The sequence below is a fragment of the Salmo trutta genome, chromosome 36 (assembly GCF_901001165.1).
Source record: "Salmo trutta chromosome 36, fSalTru1.1, whole genome shotgun sequence".
NCBI lineage: Eukaryota > Metazoa > Chordata > Actinopteri > Salmoniformes > Salmonidae > Salmo > Salmo trutta.
Genome location: NC_042992.1, coordinates 18,677,792 through 18,698,504, shown reverse-complemented (window position 1 = coordinate 18,698,504; position 20,713 = coordinate 18,677,792). Strand labels below are relative to the sequence as shown.

Genomic DNA, 20,713 nt, shown 5'->3' with positions numbered 1-20,713 from the left:
CCCGTTTATTCAGTATCACTTTAGTCTCCATACAAAGTATTTATCAGCAAAGCATCTGTTCCCCTTGGGTCCATACCCTCAGTTATGCTGAGCTATTGAGCCGTGCGCGTGTGCGTTGGTGTGTGTGTGTGCATGTGTGTACGTACGTGCTTGCTTGCTTGTGTGTGTATATGACGGAGGGAAAATGACATGGTCTGTACCATGTAATCAGCAGCACCTTATGATATGCTCTTAACAAAGAGGTAAATGCTGATACAAGGCTGTACATTTCCCCCGTGGCTATCAGGGATAAGACCACCAAAGTGCCAGGGAGACTGTGAAGAAGAAGAAGAAGAAGACAACGAGGTGGAATGAAAGGGGTCCGTTGGCAATCAATAAGGCCTTCTATCAAAGCATGAATCCCTTGTTGCCTCTTAATGTTCTGTTCAAGTATAACATTGAACTAACAGCTGATTAGTTCAGCACGACAGGCATCAGAGTTAAACAACGCCAGATCAGAGATCAACATGATTGATTAATCCAATGGACTCTGATACATGTATCTTTAACTAGGTCGGATCATCAGTTGTTGGACAGCCAACCTACACGTCAATCAGAAGAATAACCTTTCATCCTGTGAAATCTTTGTGTGCGGTGGAGTTGTAAGTTGTGTTTGATTGATCATTGAAATCCGTCATTTTTTTTCTTTCTTCAGGAGAGTCTCTACCCTTGAGCACGGGCAACCAGATAACCATAAAGTTCACCACGGTCGGCCCGGAGACTGCTAAGGGCTTTCACTTTGTCTACCAAGGTTGGTCTTCCATAGATAAACTCAGCAAAAAAATAAACGTCCACTCACTGTCAACTGCGTTTATTTTCAGCAAACTTAACATGTGTAAATATTTGTATGAACATAACAAGATTCAACAACTGAGACATAAACTGAACAAGTTCCACAGACATGTGACTACCAGAAATGGAATAATGTGTCCCTGAACAAAAGGGGGGTCAAAATAAAAAAGTAACAGTCAGTATCTGGTGTGGCCACCAGCTGCATTAAGTACTGCAGTGCATCTCCTCCTCATGGACTGCACCAGATTTGCCAGTTCTTGTTGTGGGATTTTACCCCACTCTTCCACCAAGGCACCTGCAAGTTCCCAGACATTTCTGGGGGGAATGGCTCTAGCCCTCACCCTCCAATCCAACAGGTCCCAGACGTGCTCAATGGGATTGAGATCCGGTCTCTTCGCTGGCCATGGCAGAACACTGACATTCCTGTCTTGCAGGAAATCACGCACAGAACGAGCAGTATGGCTGGTGGCATTGTCATGCTGGAGGGTCATGTTAGGATGAGCCTGCAGGAAGGGTACCACATGAGGGAGGAGGATGTCTTCCCTGTAACGCACAGGTTTGAGATTGCCTGCAATGACAACAAGCTCAGTCCGAGGATGCTGTGACACACTGCCCCAGACCATGATGGACCCTCCACCTCCAAATCGATCCTGCTCCAGAGTACAGGCCTCAGTGTAACGCTCATTCCTTCGACGATAAACGCGAATCCGACCATCACCCCTGGTGAGACAAAACCACGACTCGTCAGTGAAGAGCACTTTTTGCCAGTCCTGTCTGGTCCAGCGACAGTGGGTTTGTGCCCATAGGCGACATTGTTGCCAGTGATGTCTGGTGAGGACCTGCCTTACAACAGGCCTACAAGCCCTCAGTCCAACCTCTCTCAGCCTGTTGCGGACAGTCTGAGCACTGATGGAGGGATTGTGCGTTCCTGGTATAACTCGGGTAGTTGTTGTTGCCTTCATGTACCTGTCCCGCAGGTGTGATGTTCGGATGTACCGATCCTGTGCAGGTGTTGTTACACGTGGTCTGCCACTGTGAGGACGATCAGCTGTCCGTCCTGTCTCCCTGTAGCGCTGTCTTAGGCATCTCACAGTATGGACATTGCAATTTATTGCCCTGGCCACACCTGCAGTCCTCATGCATCCTTGCAGCATGCCTAAGGCACATTCACACAGATGAGCAGGGACCCTGGGCATCTTTCTTTTGGTGTTTTTCAGAGTCAGTAGAAAGACATCTTTAGTGACCTAAGTTTTCATAACTGTGACCTTAATTGCCTACCGTCTGTAAGCTGCTAGTGTCTTAACGACCGTTCCACAGGTGCATGTTCATTAATTGTTTATGGTTCATTGAACAAGCATGGGAAACAGTGTTTAAACCCTTTACAATGATGATCTGTGAAGTTATTTATATTTTTACGAATTATCTTTGAAAGACAGGGTCCTGAAAAAGTTTCTTTCATAGATTATACTGAATTATTCATAAGTACAGTGTCCATATTAGGACATCCTTATGACTCTGAGGCTGTACTAATTTTGGCAACATACATACAAAACTAAGCCCTTTCTGTCTTCCAATATTGGGTATTTTAGCTCTGTCATGACATTATTCTAATGAATCAGCAAGTCGCTTTCATCCAACCCCAGCCAAGCCAGAGGCATGGATTGAGTTTAGCTGTGCATGTAAGGATTGCCTACACTCCACTGTCACTATGTGTTCGAAATGGCTGTATAAACATTAGGATCCTTTGAATACAGTACCTCCACGTGTAATAAATATTGAAATGTGTGACTCTGACAGGGAGTGAAATAAATTGAGCTTTATTGATATGTTCTTAAAGAATGCTCTCAAGAGTAATGCGGGTCTGTAAATTAAAATTATTTTTAGATGCCTGACATTTAGAACGTCACATACTTCCATAGAGTACATACAGTCATCAGTAGTGTGCAGAAGCAGGAGGGGTACATTTCAATTTTTCTGTCAGCTAGCTATCTGTTGATGACGTTGCCTGGCTCCAAAACCTGTCTGTTCAGCACTATCACAGGCACAGAGGTGTCCTGCTCAGCAAGATGCTTCACATATCCCCAAAAAGCTTAGAATGATCAAGCTTCTTAGAACTTTCGCAAATTGTACACATTCCACATTTCCCCTCCTTGAAATCTCTTCAGAGTAATTTTGCGTGGCAGATGGCACTCTATTCCCTACATAGAGCACTACTTTTGAACAGAGCTCTATGGGCCTTGGTCAAAAGTAGTGCAATATATAGGGAATAGTGTCCCATCTAGCAGCAGCATCCTCCAGTGTAGAAGTCTCATTCCCCCCTGACACATGCTAAGCCTAACTCCTGGACGGATCCCAACAACTCCCTGCCTCCCTCCCTGCCTCTCTGCGTCCCTGCCTCTCTGTCTCCCTGCCTCCCTTCCTTCCTCCTTCATTTTTGGACTCATTCATTTGTTCTTGCAATTGCGAGCTAGGCCTGCTGACTTAAATCCCACTCAATAGCTCAGTTATTGCACTTCTCAACATTTAATCCCAATTTTAATTTTCTGTTTAAATAGAACACCACCAGACTTTTACATAAATGACAGATTCAGTCAGATGGTTCTTGTTTATGTGATAACCCTGCCTGCAGTATTCAAGTGTGTAATAGTTTTTCTGAGCGCTCAGGGGCGGATGATGAAGGTAACAGACACACGCTCTCCTCTGCTCTTACAAAGCCTAAGAACACCATGGTGCTGGTCTGTCTCAGACGTGGTTTTGCATTGATGTTATATCTTACCTCAGAACCCATTATCAAATGTCACGTTAGCTAGCTAGCCAGCTAGCTGAAAGTCTGTGGTGAGAGATTGGATATATCTAATTTGAAGTTTTTCTCCCCCTGCTCCTGCTTCTTCTTCTATTGCTTTACTGACACCTCCTATCCTATCCACAGCTGTCCCAAGGACCAGTGCCACCCAGTGCAGTTCAGTCCCTGAGCCTCGCTTCGGCAAACGGATCGGCAACGACTTCGCCATGGGTGCCTCGGTCCTGTTTGAGTGTAACCCTGGATACATCCTGCACGGTTCCACCGCCATCCGCTGTGAGACCGTCCCCGACACCCTGGCCCAATGGAATGACTCGCTACCCACTTGTGTTGGTCAGTATGATTGACCAAGCCCAAGCCAATTGCCGGCTACGGTGATTAGCTACCGTGTGTGAGAAACACCCCTGATTGTTCTACCGCTAACAAGCTTTGTCAACATGCCAATCGTCACGGGCCGCCTCTTAAGTGAGGCAAAGTCATTATCGTGGGAGCGTCAGTGTGCACACAAAAGCAGACTGGGGTTTTGGCTGCGAGGGTCGCTCAGAGGGTCTTCCTTACCACTCTGAACAGAATGTTTCCTCTTGGCTGTGCATTCAGCCAGGTCTAAAGAGTGTGGTGAGGAGACGAGAGAGGATAGAGACAAAGGGTTGAGCAAGAAGAGAAGAGAGAGAGAGTGTGAGAGAGAGAGATTGGCTCCGGCCTGTTTCTTACATATTTTGACTATCAATAGAACTGCAATCTATTATTGTAAAAACAGCAAACTTTGTAACTCCGCCCATAACCTTTTGACTTTATAGCACTCCCAGAAGGCATGAATTATTGAGTCATTGTTAGTTTTACACTTAAGACATGACTCTACCGTTGTGCTGTAGAATTTGTGAATTTTGTCTCATATATAATAAATTCTACACATTAGTTTATACTGAATTAAGCGTAAATGTTGGTTAACTGTAATTGTGTTAGTTATATGTTCCAACCCTCCCTCCATCTTGTGCCAATATCAGTTCTTTTTAAAATCTTGGTTCCAATCATTTCTATTTGTCAATTGGATTACATTTGAAGGATATTTTAAAGACTCCCTTTTTTCTCTTCAAGTAAGTTTAGCCTTTTTCCTGCATCCTCTTTTTCGCAGACCACACACCAATATTCAAGGTTCTGTTTTTGAGCCAGATCGACATTCTTATCACACTACTTTTAAGGCAGGGATTTTTTCTAGGCTTTTTTTGTGTACTTGGTGGGCTACAGTAGGCAGAGTGTGTGCCTGTCTGATGGGAGAGTTGTAGATTACATTTTGATCTGTGTTAGCTCCCTGTTCCTCAATGGCAGAGACAGAATGACATGGTGTCCTTTCCTGTCAAGCCCATCCACAGCCCTGCTCCAAAGCAAAGAAGGGTGACACAGAGATACAGTAGTTCATAAACAGGATTTGACCTCAGCTGTTGTCTGCTTTTTCTGTTCATATATAAATGGCCTCTATCTAGCTGTCTTTGAATGAATGGCCTCTGTCTAGTTATGTGGCAGTGAAAGGCTTCTATCTAGCTATCTGGAGGTGAAGAGCCTCTATCAATGCATTAGGGAGTGCAAAATTGACAGGGCCATATTTGCAAATGAATTGCTCTCTCCATGCTGCCTTTTTGGCCTGATGTAGAACTAGTCTTTTTAGTTTTTTAGTGTTTCTGTTTTTCACTCCTGTTTTCCAGTGGGAAGGATACGGTCCATAGGATTTTCTCTGTGATTATCTTAGCACTATGGCTGCATTTTATATATCATCTGTAAAATATGGATGAGTTGAAATTGCTCTGAAGTGAATTTGTTGAATAATTTAAGCGCCTGACACAGATATATTGGACTTTGCTCTCTTTCGCTCATTGCCCTCTTTCTTTCTTTCTTTCTTTCTTTCTTTCTTTCTTTCTTTCTTTCTTTCTTTCTTTCTTTCTTTCTCTCTCTCTCTCTCTCTCTCCCCTCTCGCTATTTCCCTCCCTCTCTTGCTGTCTCTCGGATCCGTCAGACATTTCTGCTGCAATATTAGACAGCCATCAGTGTGGCCCTACCTGCTCTTAGTTGTTTAAACAAAGTGTTTAGCGCTGACCTCTAGTATACAGCGTTATCCTTCACAGATAGCATCACCATCGTATCTGAGCATCTGAGCAGGAAATAAAAAACCTGTTCTGGCAGCATTAGATACCAGCTTGTGCTATTGACAACGCTCTGCTCTCCCACTTCTCTCCCTCCTCACGCAGTTCGGAGGACAATACTTGGCAGCCCTTCAACAAACAGGGGGAACATCCTCCCCCTCATTGTGAGCAAGACAAAGGAGATGATTGTGGATTACAGGAAAAGGATGGCCAAACAAGCCCCCATTAACATCGACGGGGCTGTAGTGTAGCAGGTCGAGAGTTTCAGGTTCCTTGGGTGTCCACATCATCTACAAACTATCATGGTCCAAACACATCAAGACAGTCATGAAGAGGGCACGACAACACCTTTTCCCCCTCAGGAGACTGAAAAGATTTGGCATGGGTCCCCAGATCCTCAAAAAGATCTACAGCTGCACCATCAAGAGCATCCTGACCGGTTGCATCACCGCCTGGTATGGCAACTGCTCGGCATCTGACCGTAAGGCGCTACAGAGGGTAGTGCGTACGGCCCAATAAATCACTGGGGCCAAGCTTCCTGCCATCCAGGACCTAATTACTAGGCGGTGTCAGAGGAAGGCCAGAAAAATTGTCAGGGACTCCAGTCACCCAAGTCATAGACTGTTCTCTCTGCTACTGCACAGCAAGCAGTACCGGACACATGGTGGGATGGGATGTGTGTATAGGTATGAGGCCGATAAGAATGAAAAGGTATGCCTCTATGACAATAGCCGTCAAAACTTGAACTGTGCTGATTGGTCAACACGAGGTATTACATTATTTTAGACCTCTACTTTTTCTACAATCACTGTCTGTCACTGCAAAGAATGTCTTTATCGAAGATTTGATTAACCGTTCCTTGTCCAACATGCGTTCTCTCTATGTTAGTCAAACAATCTTCTATTGACTGAGGGCTCACTGAATCTTCACTATAAGTCAGACATCTATAGTGATATCTCTGTCTGTAGTGAGGTAACCAGGGCCCCTATTCAGAAAGTGTAACAGACTAGCAGTGCTCATCTAGGATGTCCTTCAGTTTCATGTATTTAACACAGTCTAGGAGAAGACACGCCTAGCTCCATTAGGCACAGCACAGCCAGCTGGTTGTACTAGGTACATCATGATATCTGTATCTCAGTGAGGTGTCTATTTAAAAGCCCGCAGTGCGTCCATCAAAGCACAGACCCACGTATATGGTGGACATATTAGGACATACATGCTAGCTAGCATGTAGTTTGATGTCTGATGTAGCATGTCGTTTTCCTTGAATGTCTGATGTGTTTGTGCTAATGTATGGGACGTACTGTATTTTAGCACAGGCACTTGTACGGTGTACTAACATACATCCCTCTGTGTTTTGACTTTGTCCCCTCAGTGCCGTGTGGAGGGACCCTGACGGCACGCAGGGGGACCATCCTGTCCCCGGGTTACCCTGAGCCCTATGACAACAATCAGAACTGCGTCTGGAAGGTTTCGGTGCCCGAGGGCGCTGGAATCCAAGTAAGAGGGCCTCTTCTGTTCTGTTTGAAGTCCCATGGACCAATATAGATGTTTGAGATTTAACAATATCGCCATGCAGTATGAGAAGTTACAACTTTTAATAAAGGGAATGCTTAATAGCTTATTAATTATTTAAAGGGTAAATGTTTAATGTAGCCAGTAAGAGTGCTTTGTGTTTTGAACCTCAATTCTCGCCCCTATCTCTTTCCATTGAATATTATCTACAGTACGTTTTCAATGTGTTTTTTAAATTAAGTGACGACAAAGTGTATCTGTGTTTCTGTATGGGAGTGTTCTTGCTCTGGCTGATACCCTTTTAACACTACTGAGCCAAGCCGAATCGAGCTGTACTGTGGTGGCCTGCTTACGCATCCGCCATAGTGGCTGGAACAGTGTTGGAAAGGATAATGTGAAAAGATAATATGCAAGACAGTAAAGTACTGTTTGGGATATAGTATAAATCAGGCATTAGTGAGTTAGCTCAGTTCGGGTCAGGTTGGTGAGGTAGTGTGAAAAGGGTCTGACTCCGAACTCCTCAGATCCAGGTGGTGAGCTTTGCTTCCGAACACAACTGGGACTCTCTGGACTTCTATGATGGAGGTGACAACCACGCTCCTAGACTGGGCAGCTACTCAGGTAATCTACAGATCCTGTATAAAAATGTAAAAAACACTTCTGGTGCCTTCATTTATTTAGCATCACAAATGTGTTATGATATCTGTTTATGTCATCCTGATTTGGCCATCAATTAGAGTTCCAGCTAGCTATATTCTATGACAAGAATGTCCCTTTCTGAGATCCTTATAATAATTTACTGTGAAAAATAAGTTGTTTTCCCTCAAGACAAACACCTTCCTGCGTCCATGACCACAATCTCATAACACAAAATGTATCTCATAAAACGAAAATCCCTTTCCGAGATCATTATAATAATTTACTGTAAAAAACAAGTTGTTTTCCCTCGAGAGATACACCTTCTTGCGTCCACGATCGTGATCACATAATTCTACCAGTCGGAACACATGTGGTTCAATGTGTCCCTCCCTGACTGTGTACTACATATCAATTCCTGCCAGGCCTGTCAAGGGAGCTCCCTCCCGCTGATTTCTGTAGACAATAATACCATGGCTGGTGAGCACATCGATAGGGACCCAGCATCAGCCACGCTCCGGCCTTGTTGGCCGGTCTGTCACCGAGGCCCAACGGGTCAATGCCGAATCTTTGGGGTGGAGAGCGGGAAGAGGACGTGGGGGTGGACAGTAATGTGGAAGTTCAACTGGGTATAAGAGTCCCATGCTGAGGCCTGAAGGACAGGGCTACTCCACAATGTGGAGCTGTGAGCTGGTCCATACAGATCTGACCTGCCTCATCACCTATACAATCTATAGGAAGCTGCTGGAGGTTGGAACAATGGGATGTGTACAATAGTATTTATGGCAGGACAACAACCAGTAAGGGTGAAGTGAACCTTTAAAGAGTTACTTTATAACATCTTGTCTCACTCTCGTTCTCTCTCTCTTTCAAGGCACCACCATCCCCCAGTTGCTCAACAGCACGTCCAACAACCTATACCTGAGTTTCAGTTCAGACATCAGTGTGTCTGCTGCAGGCTTCCACCTGGAGTACACAGGTATGTCTGTCAGTAGATGGCTTTATTGTGTGTGTGTGTGTGTGTGTGTGTGTGTGTGTGTGTGTGTGTGTGTGTGTGTGTGTGTGTGTGTGTGTGTGTGTGTGTGTGTGTGTGTGTGTGTGTGTGTGTGTGTGTGTGTGTGTGTGTGTGTGTGTGTGTGTAAAACTGTGACAACAAGTCATATTTTCTCTTTCCCTCTCTCCTCAGCCATAGGTCTGGAGTCCTGTCCAGAGCCACAGACCCCCAACTATGGCATCAAGGTTGGAGAGCGCTACATGGTTGGAGACGTGGTGCTGTTTCAATGTGAACAAGGCTACTCTCTGCAGGTAAGAGGCAATTCTTTCCATCTCTATTCTTCTCTATCTGGATCGATTTCATCTATTCTCTCCGTCTGTTCATCTTAGTAGGTTATTTGAACGTTTTTCTCAGTGTTCTACTGTTTTAAAGCATCTATGAATAAGGCATACCATAGCCTTCTTCAATACTTGTTTCAGATTGACTTCAAATTGAAGGGCATTCTAGAGCATTCATTATTTCCCTATAACGCACAGTATATTTGTATGGTAGAATTCAATGGATATAGTTCCTATATGTTCTATGTTTGAGCTGCTTTTGAAAGCAAAAGTCGAATTGAAAACATTATTGGCACTGACATAATTGGATTTTCATAATAGCAAGCTAGGCTGATGTTTGGTTAGCTAAACTAGCAAGTCTGTTTGTTTGGTTACCAAGGCAACTACTGTTGCTATCTAGTAAACTAGCTAGCTTGATGTTGAACACATTTCTACCTGCAAATGAATACATTTTTTTGTGGAATTGTGTTAAATTACAGCCATGGTATAAAAGGGATAATCAACTCGGGGTGCGGTCTCTGGAAAATAATGCAACTCCATGGAAGGTTATTTCCACTCTGCTAGTGCGTTGTGGAACTTCGTTCATTATTTTCCAGAGAAGGCATAGCCCCTCATTGATTATCTCTTACATGCATTTTCTTCACCAGGGGAACGCCCATATAACCTGTATGCCAGGACCAGTCCGGAGATGGAACTACCCAGTCCCACTGTGTCTTGGTATGTCGATAACCTTACTGTGACATTAGTACAGATGTAGGATCTTAATTTGATCACTCTTTTGTTGCTGAGCAGGAAATACAAACAAACTTGTAGTGTATTTAAAAAGGCTTATAAAGTTTGTCATTTCCACTTTGAAATTAATTTCAGACTTTATTAGCACAAAACAAAAAATGTATCAACCCCTACAAAAATGTCCATTAATTATAGCCCACATAATAATTCACATTTCCTGTTGCTGCAGGATTATTTTCCTGCTGTAGAAAACTGACTCAAATTATGATCCTACATCTGTATGTCTAAACATCTAGTAGAAAATAGAATAGAGTTCCTTTACTCTGTGACGTAAAGGTGTGACTGTCAATTAGGATTGTATAGAGCAGAGTTTTCCAAACTAGTGGTCATGAGAGAAGCTGAAAATGGGGTCGTTCATAGAACAGGGGTTATGTCAGTAACCTCCGGTAGCCGCTATATGTGGTTGTAATAAGCAGAGTGGTTTCTGTTTTCTTCCTACAAATGTGGCTCTATCTTTTGAATGGTTTAAGCTACAAAATATTATGACTCCATCACTGAAAGATAAGACTCTCAGGAACACGCACAGTGCATTCGGAAAGTATTCAGACACCTTGACTTTTTCCACATTTTGTTATGTTACAACCTTATTCTAACATTGATTAAATAAATAAAAATCCTCATCAATCTACACACAATACCCCTGTCGTGTCTTTGGGGCACCATTAAACTGAAGACATGTTTATCAATTAACTCCCTGTAATTATTATCACGCGATTAAACTGATTAATCGTTTAATTGTAATTAACTAGGAGATCGGGGCACCAAGGAAAATATTCAGATTACAAAGTTATAATTTTCCTAATATAACTTTCCTATATTATAACATTATATATTATAGTATAGGCCGATTATCTTCTGGTTTAAATGGTGTATTTTACCTCGCGTCCAGTCTCATTCCAAACGTTGTAAATTGTTGTATCTGCATGAATCCAGCCTTTACTAAAATCATCCATACATCAATTGTCTTAAAATCATTTATTTACTAAACTAAGTAATTCACAGAAAGCATACAAACAGTAATTATCGTCACAAAGAATTGGTAGAGTAATGTGCCCTAGTGGGCTAAACAGGCATGGCGGCTTGTTAAACAAAGGGTCATAAAGGGCAGCTGAGGAGGCACACAGAGTTCATTAATATTAACAATTGATATGCTAATCCTTTGTACATGAACGCTCACTCATTCGGGAACAATTGCAATCAATATATATTTACGCTCAGTGTGTCGTCGGGATCCTTGGAGAGTTTTTGTCCTGTTGGAGAGTTTTTGTCCCGTTCTCTCTCTCTCGGTTAGTATGGATCTTTCAAAGCGACATTCATTAATGTCGTTATAGAATGGATGTTTCGTCGGTATTCACGTTCAATGATATAATTTCTAGCTGCAGACTATTAATTAATATCAAAGACTTGTTATTATTCTGTCGGTCTCGATAGTCTAAAAGTTTAACCACGTGGTATAGGTAACTTTCAGTAGAGGAATTGGATGGTCAAACCTTGGCTCTCTCTTCTGAGGTAAGCTGGTCTGAAGAAAGTAAATCAGGGTGGGGTTTTATATGTGAACATAGAACAGGCTTGTCACATGACGCCTGGTCCTGTCTGTGTCCCTGGGGGCGTGCCGATGACTGATTTAAGCTTTGAACAGAAATACATTCTATCACATTAACATCAGTACATAGCATCTCAACGTATTACAAATAGCTTTATCCTTATTAATACATTTTATACAACCATTTAGATGCAAGTCCCATAGCTGAGGCTATTATATAAACAGTATTATGGTAATATGGCTACATTGTCTCTTCTGAGTATCACAAAATTGTACCAAGCGGACCAGTTCGTAGCTGGATTCTTCACCAATCTTTTATACCTTCTCCAGAACATAAATGTCGTTCGGTTCCCCAATTCTGTGAGTTGGAAGAATTTCCTGTGTCTCTCTATGAACCCCTCTGTGTCTTAACTGGGCCATGTAGCAGGATATTCTCCTCTAGAATTTTACCACCCCTTCACACAGGGCCTGTGTGGGGGGAGGTAGGTTGGGGGATGGTGCAAGGGTACTCAAAGAGGGCAACGTCATGACACCCCATAATGACTACGCAAAAACAGGTTTTGAGTATTCTTGCAAATGTATTACAAATAAAAAAGTGAATTACATAAGTATTCAGACCCTTTGCTGTGAGACTTTAAATTGCGCTCAGGTGCATCCTGTTTCCATTGATCATCCTTGAGATGTTTCTACAACTTGATTGGAGTCCACCTGTGGTAAATTCACTTGATTGGACATGATTTGGAAAGGTACACACCTGTCAATATAAGGCCCCACAGTGCATGTCAGAGCAAAAACCAAACCATGAGGTCGAAGGAATTGTCCACAGAGCTCCAAGACAGGATTGTGTCGAGGCACAGATCTGGGGAAGGGTACCCCAAAATGTCTGCAGTGATAAAGGTCCCCAAGAACACAGTAGCCTCCATAATTCTTAAATGGAAGAAGTTTGGAACCCACAAGACTCTACCTGGAGCTGGCCGCACCACCAAACTGAGCAATCAGGGGAGAAGGGCCTTGGTCAGGGAGGAGACTAAGAACCCGATGGTCATTCTGGCAGAGGTCCAGAGCTCCTCTGTGGAGATGGGAGAACCTTCCAGAAGGACAACCATCTCTACAGCATTTCACCAATCAGGCCTTTATGGTTGAGTTGCCAGCTGGAAGCCACTCCTCAGTAAAAGGCACATGGCAGCCTGCTTGGAGTTTGCCTAAAGGACTCTCAGACCATGAGAAACAAGATTCTCTGGTCTGATGAAACCAAGATTGAACTATTTGGCCTGAATGCCAAGCGTCATGTCTGGAGGAAACCTGGCACCATCCCTATGGTGAAGCATGGTGGTGGCAGCATCATGCTGTGGAGATTTTTTTCAGTGGCAGGGACTGGGAGACTAGTCAGGATAGAGGGAAAGATGAACGGCGCAAAGTACAGAGAGATCCTTGATGAAAACCTGCTCCAGAGCACTCAGGACCTCAGACTGGGGCGAAGGTTCACCTTCCAACAGGATAACGACCCTAAGCACACAGCTAAGACAATGCAGGAGTGGCTTCGGGACAAGTCTCTGAATGTCCTTAAGTGGCCCAGCCAGGGCCTGGACTTGAACCCGATCGAACATCTGAAGATAGCTGTGCAACGATGCTCCCCATCCAACCTGACAGAGCTTGAGAGGATCTGCAGAGAAGAATGGGAGGAACTTTCCAAATACAGGTGTGTCAAGCTTGTTGCATCATACCCAAGAAGACTCGAGGCTGTAATCGCTGCCAAAGTGCTTCAACAAAGTACTGAGTAAAGGGTCTGAAGACTTATGTAAATGTAATATTGCAGGTTTTTTTTATTATACTTTTGCAAACATTTCTAAAAGCCTGTTTTTGCTTTGTCATTATGGGGTATTGTGTGTAAATTTTAGGCTGTAATGTAACAAAATGTGGAAAAAGTGAAGGGGTCTGAATACTTTCCAAATGCACTGTATGTGTCTGTTTCCCTCTACAATGCTCACAAGCCTCATTAGACCAGGCACTAAATCAGATCCTCACTGACCACATTTCCATCCACAGTTTTTATGCAAGTAAAGTTTAAAAAAATGTGGATATCAAAATGGGGTCTCGGGCCAAAAAGTTTGGGAGCCCCTAGTCTAGAGGCTCGGCACACAGTAGAGAAAGTACAACTTTGACGTTTCCAGAGTTGGCTGTTGTCTCGGGGACAACTGTCATCTCAGGCCAGCTGTATATCCTGAAAAAACTACATAAATTATTCACAGTTCACCTGCTTACAGACCTTTTTCATTTTTTAAGCATATTGCAAAAAAGTATTTAAAATATAAAACATCGGTCCTCGTACAGTAATTCCCCTAGACATGATGAATTTGATTGATTTGTTCAGAAACAACGTGTACATTGCGTTGTAAACAAAAATAATGAGCCTGATCACGCCAGGGTTGTGCCTTGGGCTTTGGTATGCATATGAAACGGACACATTCTCTTTAGTCTCTTGCCAGTCATTGAATGAGCTGAATGAGCCTATTTCATCAAACAGAAAAAACTAAAATGTTCTGGGATCTCGGATCTCTGTCCTCACGCTCGATACAGTCTCTTCCTCTGAGCCGCTCCACTGTGAGGGGCGTGATGGATACGTTCTGTGACTGGTGTTTTTGATGTGCCAGAAGTTTACATCTGAGCCTCTCCACTGCCACTGATTTTGGAAGGCGATGCGGTACTAGAGGGTTTCCCTTGGGACCCTAGGGCTCAGTGTTAAGACCTCTAAAGTTCAACCGTCGACTTGTCAAGGACACGTTGTTTATCTCTCAGAAATCCCTGGTGCTTTGATGCCTTCACGTGTTCTGTTTGTCCAATTGGACTTCCCGTCCCCTCTTCATGTTCCAGCAGCTTTGAAGGTGCAACTCTCACTAAAGAGTTCCGGCCCCAAGTCCGAACGCCTCTTTATTCACAGTCGACTCAGCTCATCCATAATTTTTTAGGTCGGATAGGTTTCAACTGCTTTTGATGTTGTTTCATATTTTTTTCTCTTTTTATCTAATAGAATTACTTTTTTCTGACACACAACACTTGTAAGTGGTGAACAAAAAAGATTCTGCCTGTGCAGACACATTTTCTGAAAAACCCCAATGAAGCGTTGTGCTTTTGTTCGTTGCTTTATAAAAGCTCTCACACCATTACGAAAGGTATGCAGCTCCTTTGTGCCTTTTAGCACACAGAAGGCTGTTCTTTTCACAGAATAAGATTTACCTCAGACTGGCTGAGCCACTGAGAGGGAAAGAGGCTATGCTAATAGCACTACAAGGTGACTTGATCTATAGCGCTGATGCTAAAATAGACTCCAGAATGTTTTGAAGGAAAGGCCCATTTAAAGGCCTGTCAATAATGTACTAATCTAGCGGTGGCCCCGATACCCATTCGTACAGTCCAGAGATGTTTAACCCGAGATTAACTTTTCTGCTTTTAGGATGCTGTAGCTATAAATACAGATAAGAACATGGCATGGTGAAGTTTAAGATTTTTGTCTATGATTAATAAAGTAGTTATTCTACTCTATTGTACTGTACTGTACTGTACTGTATTGTACTGTACTCTACTCAACGTTGCTATACTGTACGTTATTTTACTCTACTATACTGTACTATACTATACTGTACTGAACTTTACTATACAGTACTGTACGCTACTTTACTCTACCATACTGTGCTCTACTGTACTCTGGTCTATTTTACTCTTCTATCCTTTAGCCTGTCTGAGTGTGATTGTCTCCACAGCCCAGTGTGGTGGTTCCATGACTGATGTCAGCGGTGTCATCCTGAGCCCGGGATTCCCTGGAAACTACCCCAGTGGATTAGACTGCACCTGGACTGTCAAACTACCCACCGGCTTTGGTATGGGAACCCACTGACAGTCATTGTGGCAATGCACACACACACAAACACACACACTATCAAACTACCTATCGCTTTGGTACATTAACTCACTGCCATTGTGGCCAAGCCACCGTCACACACTGTCTTACAAAGAAGTGGATGTCTTGTTATTATTTCAGTGAAAACCCAGCTTGTGGGGAAGTGGTCCTAGATGTAGCAGCAGTGCAGGGAAGTGTCAGACCCATGTTTGTCAGCTGTAGAGGTAATGATGCTTGATTTATAGGCCTAATGTGCAGAGACATGGAAAGTGTAACACCAACCGTGATGTAAAGTCAATCCACTAGTCAACCAGAAAGCAGCATCATTGTTTACCTATAGTAGGCTACATAAATAGTGTAGTCGACACTAATGCACTCTGGACACTAATGCACTCCTTGCATGCGATATGCGTGTGTTAACTCAAGCTGCTGTTCCACAGCGAATCTCTCCACAGATTTCCAATGTATGATTTACTGTATGGCAGTGGCGGTCGGTGCCGTTTAAGATGAGAGAGGACACTTTTTTTTACAATGAGCATGGCCTTATTTCTATTACAGCATATTGGATGACTGTCATTCATATTCCATTCACCCAGTTCAATGTAACATCAATAGGTTTAGGCTACTACATGATACTCATATTTCCCCTATACCCATCATGAATGAGCCTATGAATGAAAGTTTACAACCTAGGTGCACAGGTCGAATTATTTTGAGTAATCAAGGTGACAAACAGTGACACATTCAATACCACCTTGCACGCTTTTGCCTGCATCTAGCTGATCTAGGGTGGAATCATTAGTCCAACAGTTGCAAATTAGAGTTTCTATTGGACAAATTCAGGTATGTTTATCCCTGTTTCATTCCGTTTGCTTCCGTTTAAGAAATGTTTTTCGACAGAATCACACGCAAACACAGTTCACTTTCATAGCAGCCACATACAAACAGCATGATCACTTTGCTCCTTGTATATATAATTCCTTCTCGCATCTATCTACGCACTCTCTTCCTCTTACCTTTTCCCTTCGCTTGTGGACTTCAGTGCACAATACATCATCTGTCTGTGACCAGGCGAAAAAAACATATCATGATTGCTGACCACTAGACACAGCCTGCATCGTTTTCGCCTCATAGTCAACATACTGTAGCTACTAGAACTAACGCGTTAGTAAACTTGCTACAATCATGCAGTACAATGTACAATCAGAAAGCAGTTTAGCAGTTATACCGGTGGTGTCACGTCCTGACCATAGTAAGTTGTTATTTTCTATGGTAGAGTAGGTCAGGGCGTGACGGGGGTGTTTGTCAGTTTTTGTATTTCTATGTTTAGTTTCTAGTTTTGTATTTCTAGGTTAGTTTTTGTTTGGCATGACCTCCAATTAGAGACAGCCAGTTGACGTTGTCTCTAATTGGAGGCCATATTTAAGTTGATGTTTGTCCCACTGGTGTTTTGTGGGTTGATTATTTTGTGAGTAGTGTATGCCTGCTGTGTGTCACGGCTTTCTTGTTTTTGTATTTCAAGTTTTTGGTTTATTGCATTAGTTCCATGACTTAATAAAAGATGTGGAACTACGATCACGCTGCGTATTGGTCCGATCCTTCCGAAAGTCCTGACAGGTGGTGTCATAATGGTGGGTGTAGCTGGTGTATGCAGTCAGGCACAGGAGAGCAGAGAATTGGGAGCAACGTAACTTTACTTAGAATAATGAATGGTGCAAGGTAAAACACTACACTTGCCCAAACACAAACACACGAACATCAACTTTTACGCACGGGCAAAAAACAGCACCCGTCGAAATAACCAGTCGCCAACATACCGAACATGACATAAAACAATCCCGCACAACACCATGGGGGAAACAGAGGGTTAAATACCTGAACAATAATTAGGGGAATGAAAAACATGTGTGTAGAAACAAAAACAAAACAAATGGAAAATGAAAAGTGGATCGGCGATGGCTAGTAGACCGGCGACGCCGAGCGCCGCCCGAACTAGGAGAGGAACCGACTTCGGCTGAAGTCGTGACAGGTGGGCCCCGGTGGCAATAAATTAATAAAACCAAAAGCTTACCTTGACTTAGAAGAGTTCCAGTGTTGGATAGCCATAGCCAGCTAGATAACATAGCATCGGTCTCTGTTTGAGCCGGGTGTTTTAGTAGCTGAAAGTGAAAGGAAAAAAATATACAAACAAATATAGCTAGCTCTCTCTCTCTTTTGCTTCTCATTTATTTTGGAAGAAATTAATTTGTTCAAAACTCTTCAACTATTGTCTTCCTCTCTCTGAGTTAACTGCTCACCACATTTTATGCACTGCAGTGCTAGCTAGCTGTAGCTTATGCTTTCAGTACTAGATTCATTTTCTGATCTTTTGATTGGGTGGACAACATGTCAGTACATGGTGCAAGAGCCCTGATAGGTTGGAGGAAGTCATGATTACTGTGTAAGTCTTTGGAAGGGGGTGAGACCCAAGAGCCTCCTAGGTTTTGTGTTGAAGTCAATGTACCCAGAGGAGGACAGAAGCTAGCTATGGAAAAATCTAATTATTTATTCTTTAAATATTGAAATAGCATGGGCGACCAAGAAAAACAAATTGGTACAATTTAAGGCCATGTGGCAAACAATAATGCAGGCACTAAGGATGGAGGTGTAAGCATGTGGGTCTGGGCAGATTAAATGTAGTCGATGTTTGTGTGAGTATGTAAACTGTTGTTCGTATGTGTATGTTTGTATTTGGTGAAAACATTTTTTTTTATACAGTATATAGAAAAAAGGAATATAACATGTGTCTGGTGTTCCTGGAATTCATACAACAGCATTATATACGCGGGAGGTAGCCTAGTGGTTAAATCCCCGAGCTGACAAGGTAAAAATCTGTCGTTCTGTCCCTGAACAAGGCAGTTAACCCACTGTTCCTAGGCTGTCATTGTAAATAAGAATTAGTTCTTAACTGACTTGCCTAGTTAAATAAAGGTAAGTAAATAAATAAACATTACTGTAGCTTGACTATATTGACATTCAGTTGCTCCTCTCCTTTGCAACTCTTTTTATGTACCAATGAGCATCTCTCAGTCAGCTAACCTGTTATCTTGTGTAACGATTCTTCTTGTAGAGTGTCAGTGTTCTGTTTCAGTAGGTTCTGGATTCTAGGATTAACCTACCTGATGAAATAAAGGCAGATGAGTAAGATCATGGTCTTTATTTCATAAACTCACAGTCTGACTAGTATGTTTTTAATATACCTGTTTATTTTAGGAATCCACCTGCAGTTCCTCAACTTCTCGACCGAGGCCATCCATGACTACCTGGAGATTCGGAGTGGAACTCTGGAGACGGGCACGGTGATTGACAGGTTCAGTGGACCACAGGTCCCCAAGTCGCTGTTCAGCACCACCCACCAGACCAGCTTCTTCTTCCACAGTGACTACTCCCAGAACAAGCCGGGTTTCCAGATCACTTACCAGGGTGAGGATAGAGTTTGTTGTTTAAAAATATATATTATTAAGATATTTTATGATTTTATTGAACAGATAGATAGAGAGAAAGACAGTGGGGAAATATGGATAGAGGTTGTGTCAAAAGGCAGTAGGCCGGATTTGAACCAATGCCGACACCATAGACTACAGAGGTAGATCAGTAGAATGTGTGGAAGAAGAGAGATCTCAAAAAGGGCTTGTGATTTCACTCAACTCAATTCAATGTCATTGTATTTTTCATACTCTCGGGCTGGGCAGTCTCTCTTAGTATCCTCGATTTTGGCATGACACAGTTTTATCTATCAGTTTTCATGATTGTGTAATTTTTTAACCTCTCTAGTACATGTGGGACGAACTCGTCCCACCTACGTAACAGCCACTGAAATCCAGTGGCGCGATTTTTGAATCGTTAGAAATGCTATAACTTCAATTTCTCAAACATATGACTATTTCACAGCTATTTAAAGACAAGAATCTCGTTAATCTAACCCCACTGTCCGATTTCAAAAAGGCTTTACAACAAAAGCAAAACATTAGATTATGTCAGCAGAGTGCCCAGCCAGAAAAAATCTGACACCCATTTTTCAAGCTAGCATATCATGTCACATAAACCCAAACCACAGCTAAATGCAGCACTAACCTTTTATAATCTTCATCAGATGACACACCTAGGACATTGTGTTATACAATACATGCATGTCTGTTCAATCAAGTTCATATTTATATCAAAAACCAGCTTTTTACATTAGCATGTGACGTTCAGAAAAAGCATAACCACCGCAAACTTCCGGTGAATTTACTAACAGTTTGCTAAATTACTCACGATAAACGTTCACAAAAAGCATAACAATTATTTTAAGAATTATAGATACATTACCCCTCTATGCACTCGATATGTCCGATTTTAAAATAGCTTTTCGGATGAAGCACATTTTGCAATAATCTAAGTACATAGCCCGGCATTACAGGGCTAGCTATTTAGATACCCACCCAGGTCAGCATCCACCAAAATCACATTTCCTATAAGAAAGATGTTCTTACCTTGCTTGTTCTTCATCAGAATACACTGCCAGGACTTCTACTTCAATAACAAATGTTGGTTTGGTCCCAAATAATCCATCGTTATATCCAAACAGCGACGTTTTGTTCGTGAGTTCTAGAATGCTTCTTCGCGGTGTCGCGCATGGCGCATTGGCGTGTCAAAAATGTCTAAATATTCCATTACCGTACTTCGAAGCATGTCAACCGCTGTTTAAAACCAATTTTTATGCCATTTATGTCATAGAGAAGTGTTAATATTCCGACCGGGAGTATGCATTGAGCCTAAACAGCCGAATAAAATTTCTCCTCAGAAGCGACTCATGCACGCGCATCATTGAAAGGTCCTCCGAGCATCCACTTACAAAAGGCGATAATATATTTCAACCTGAGGTTCCCTCGTAAACCTTCAGTTATTTCGCGGGCTCTGAGAGCCTATTGGAGCCCTGGGAATTGTCACGTTACAGCTAAGATCCTTACTTTTCAATAAAAAGAGGTAAGACGCACGACTCCTTGTCAGACAGGGTACTTCCTGCTTGAAGCCTTGTCAGGTTTTTGCCTGCCATAGGAGTTCTGTTATACTCACAGACACCATTCAAACAGTTTTAGAAAATTCAGAGTGTTTTCTATCCAAACCTGAACAATAATATGCATATTCTAGCTTCTGAGTTGGTGTAGGAGGCAGTTAAAAATGGGAACATATTTTTTCCAAAATTCTCAATA

General features: G+C 42.6%; 1 protein-coding gene across 2 annotated transcripts in view; it reads left to right on the top strand.

Annotated features, from left to right (window-relative positions):
- Positions 1–20,713, top strand: part of LOC115175584 (CUB and sushi domain-containing protein 3) — a 670,680-nt gene that overhangs the window by 498,139 nt on the left and 151,828 nt on the right. For both annotated transcript variants that reach the window (XM_029734929.1, XM_029734928.1), the window contains 9 exons: positions 695–790; positions 3,761–3,964; positions 7,142–7,266; positions 7,806–7,902; positions 8,792–8,896; positions 9,104–9,222; positions 9,897–9,966; positions 15,343–15,459; positions 18,732–18,941. In XM_029734929.1, coding sequence (XP_029590789.1) covers positions 695–790; positions 3,761–3,964; positions 7,142–7,266; positions 7,806–7,902; positions 8,792–8,896; positions 9,104–9,222; positions 9,897–9,966; positions 15,343–15,459; positions 18,732–18,941 — 1,143 coding nt within the window. The remainder of the gene's footprint in view (positions 1–694; positions 791–3,760; positions 3,965–7,141; positions 7,267–7,805; positions 7,903–8,791; positions 8,897–9,103; positions 9,223–9,896; positions 9,967–15,342; positions 15,460–18,731; positions 18,942–20,713) is intronic.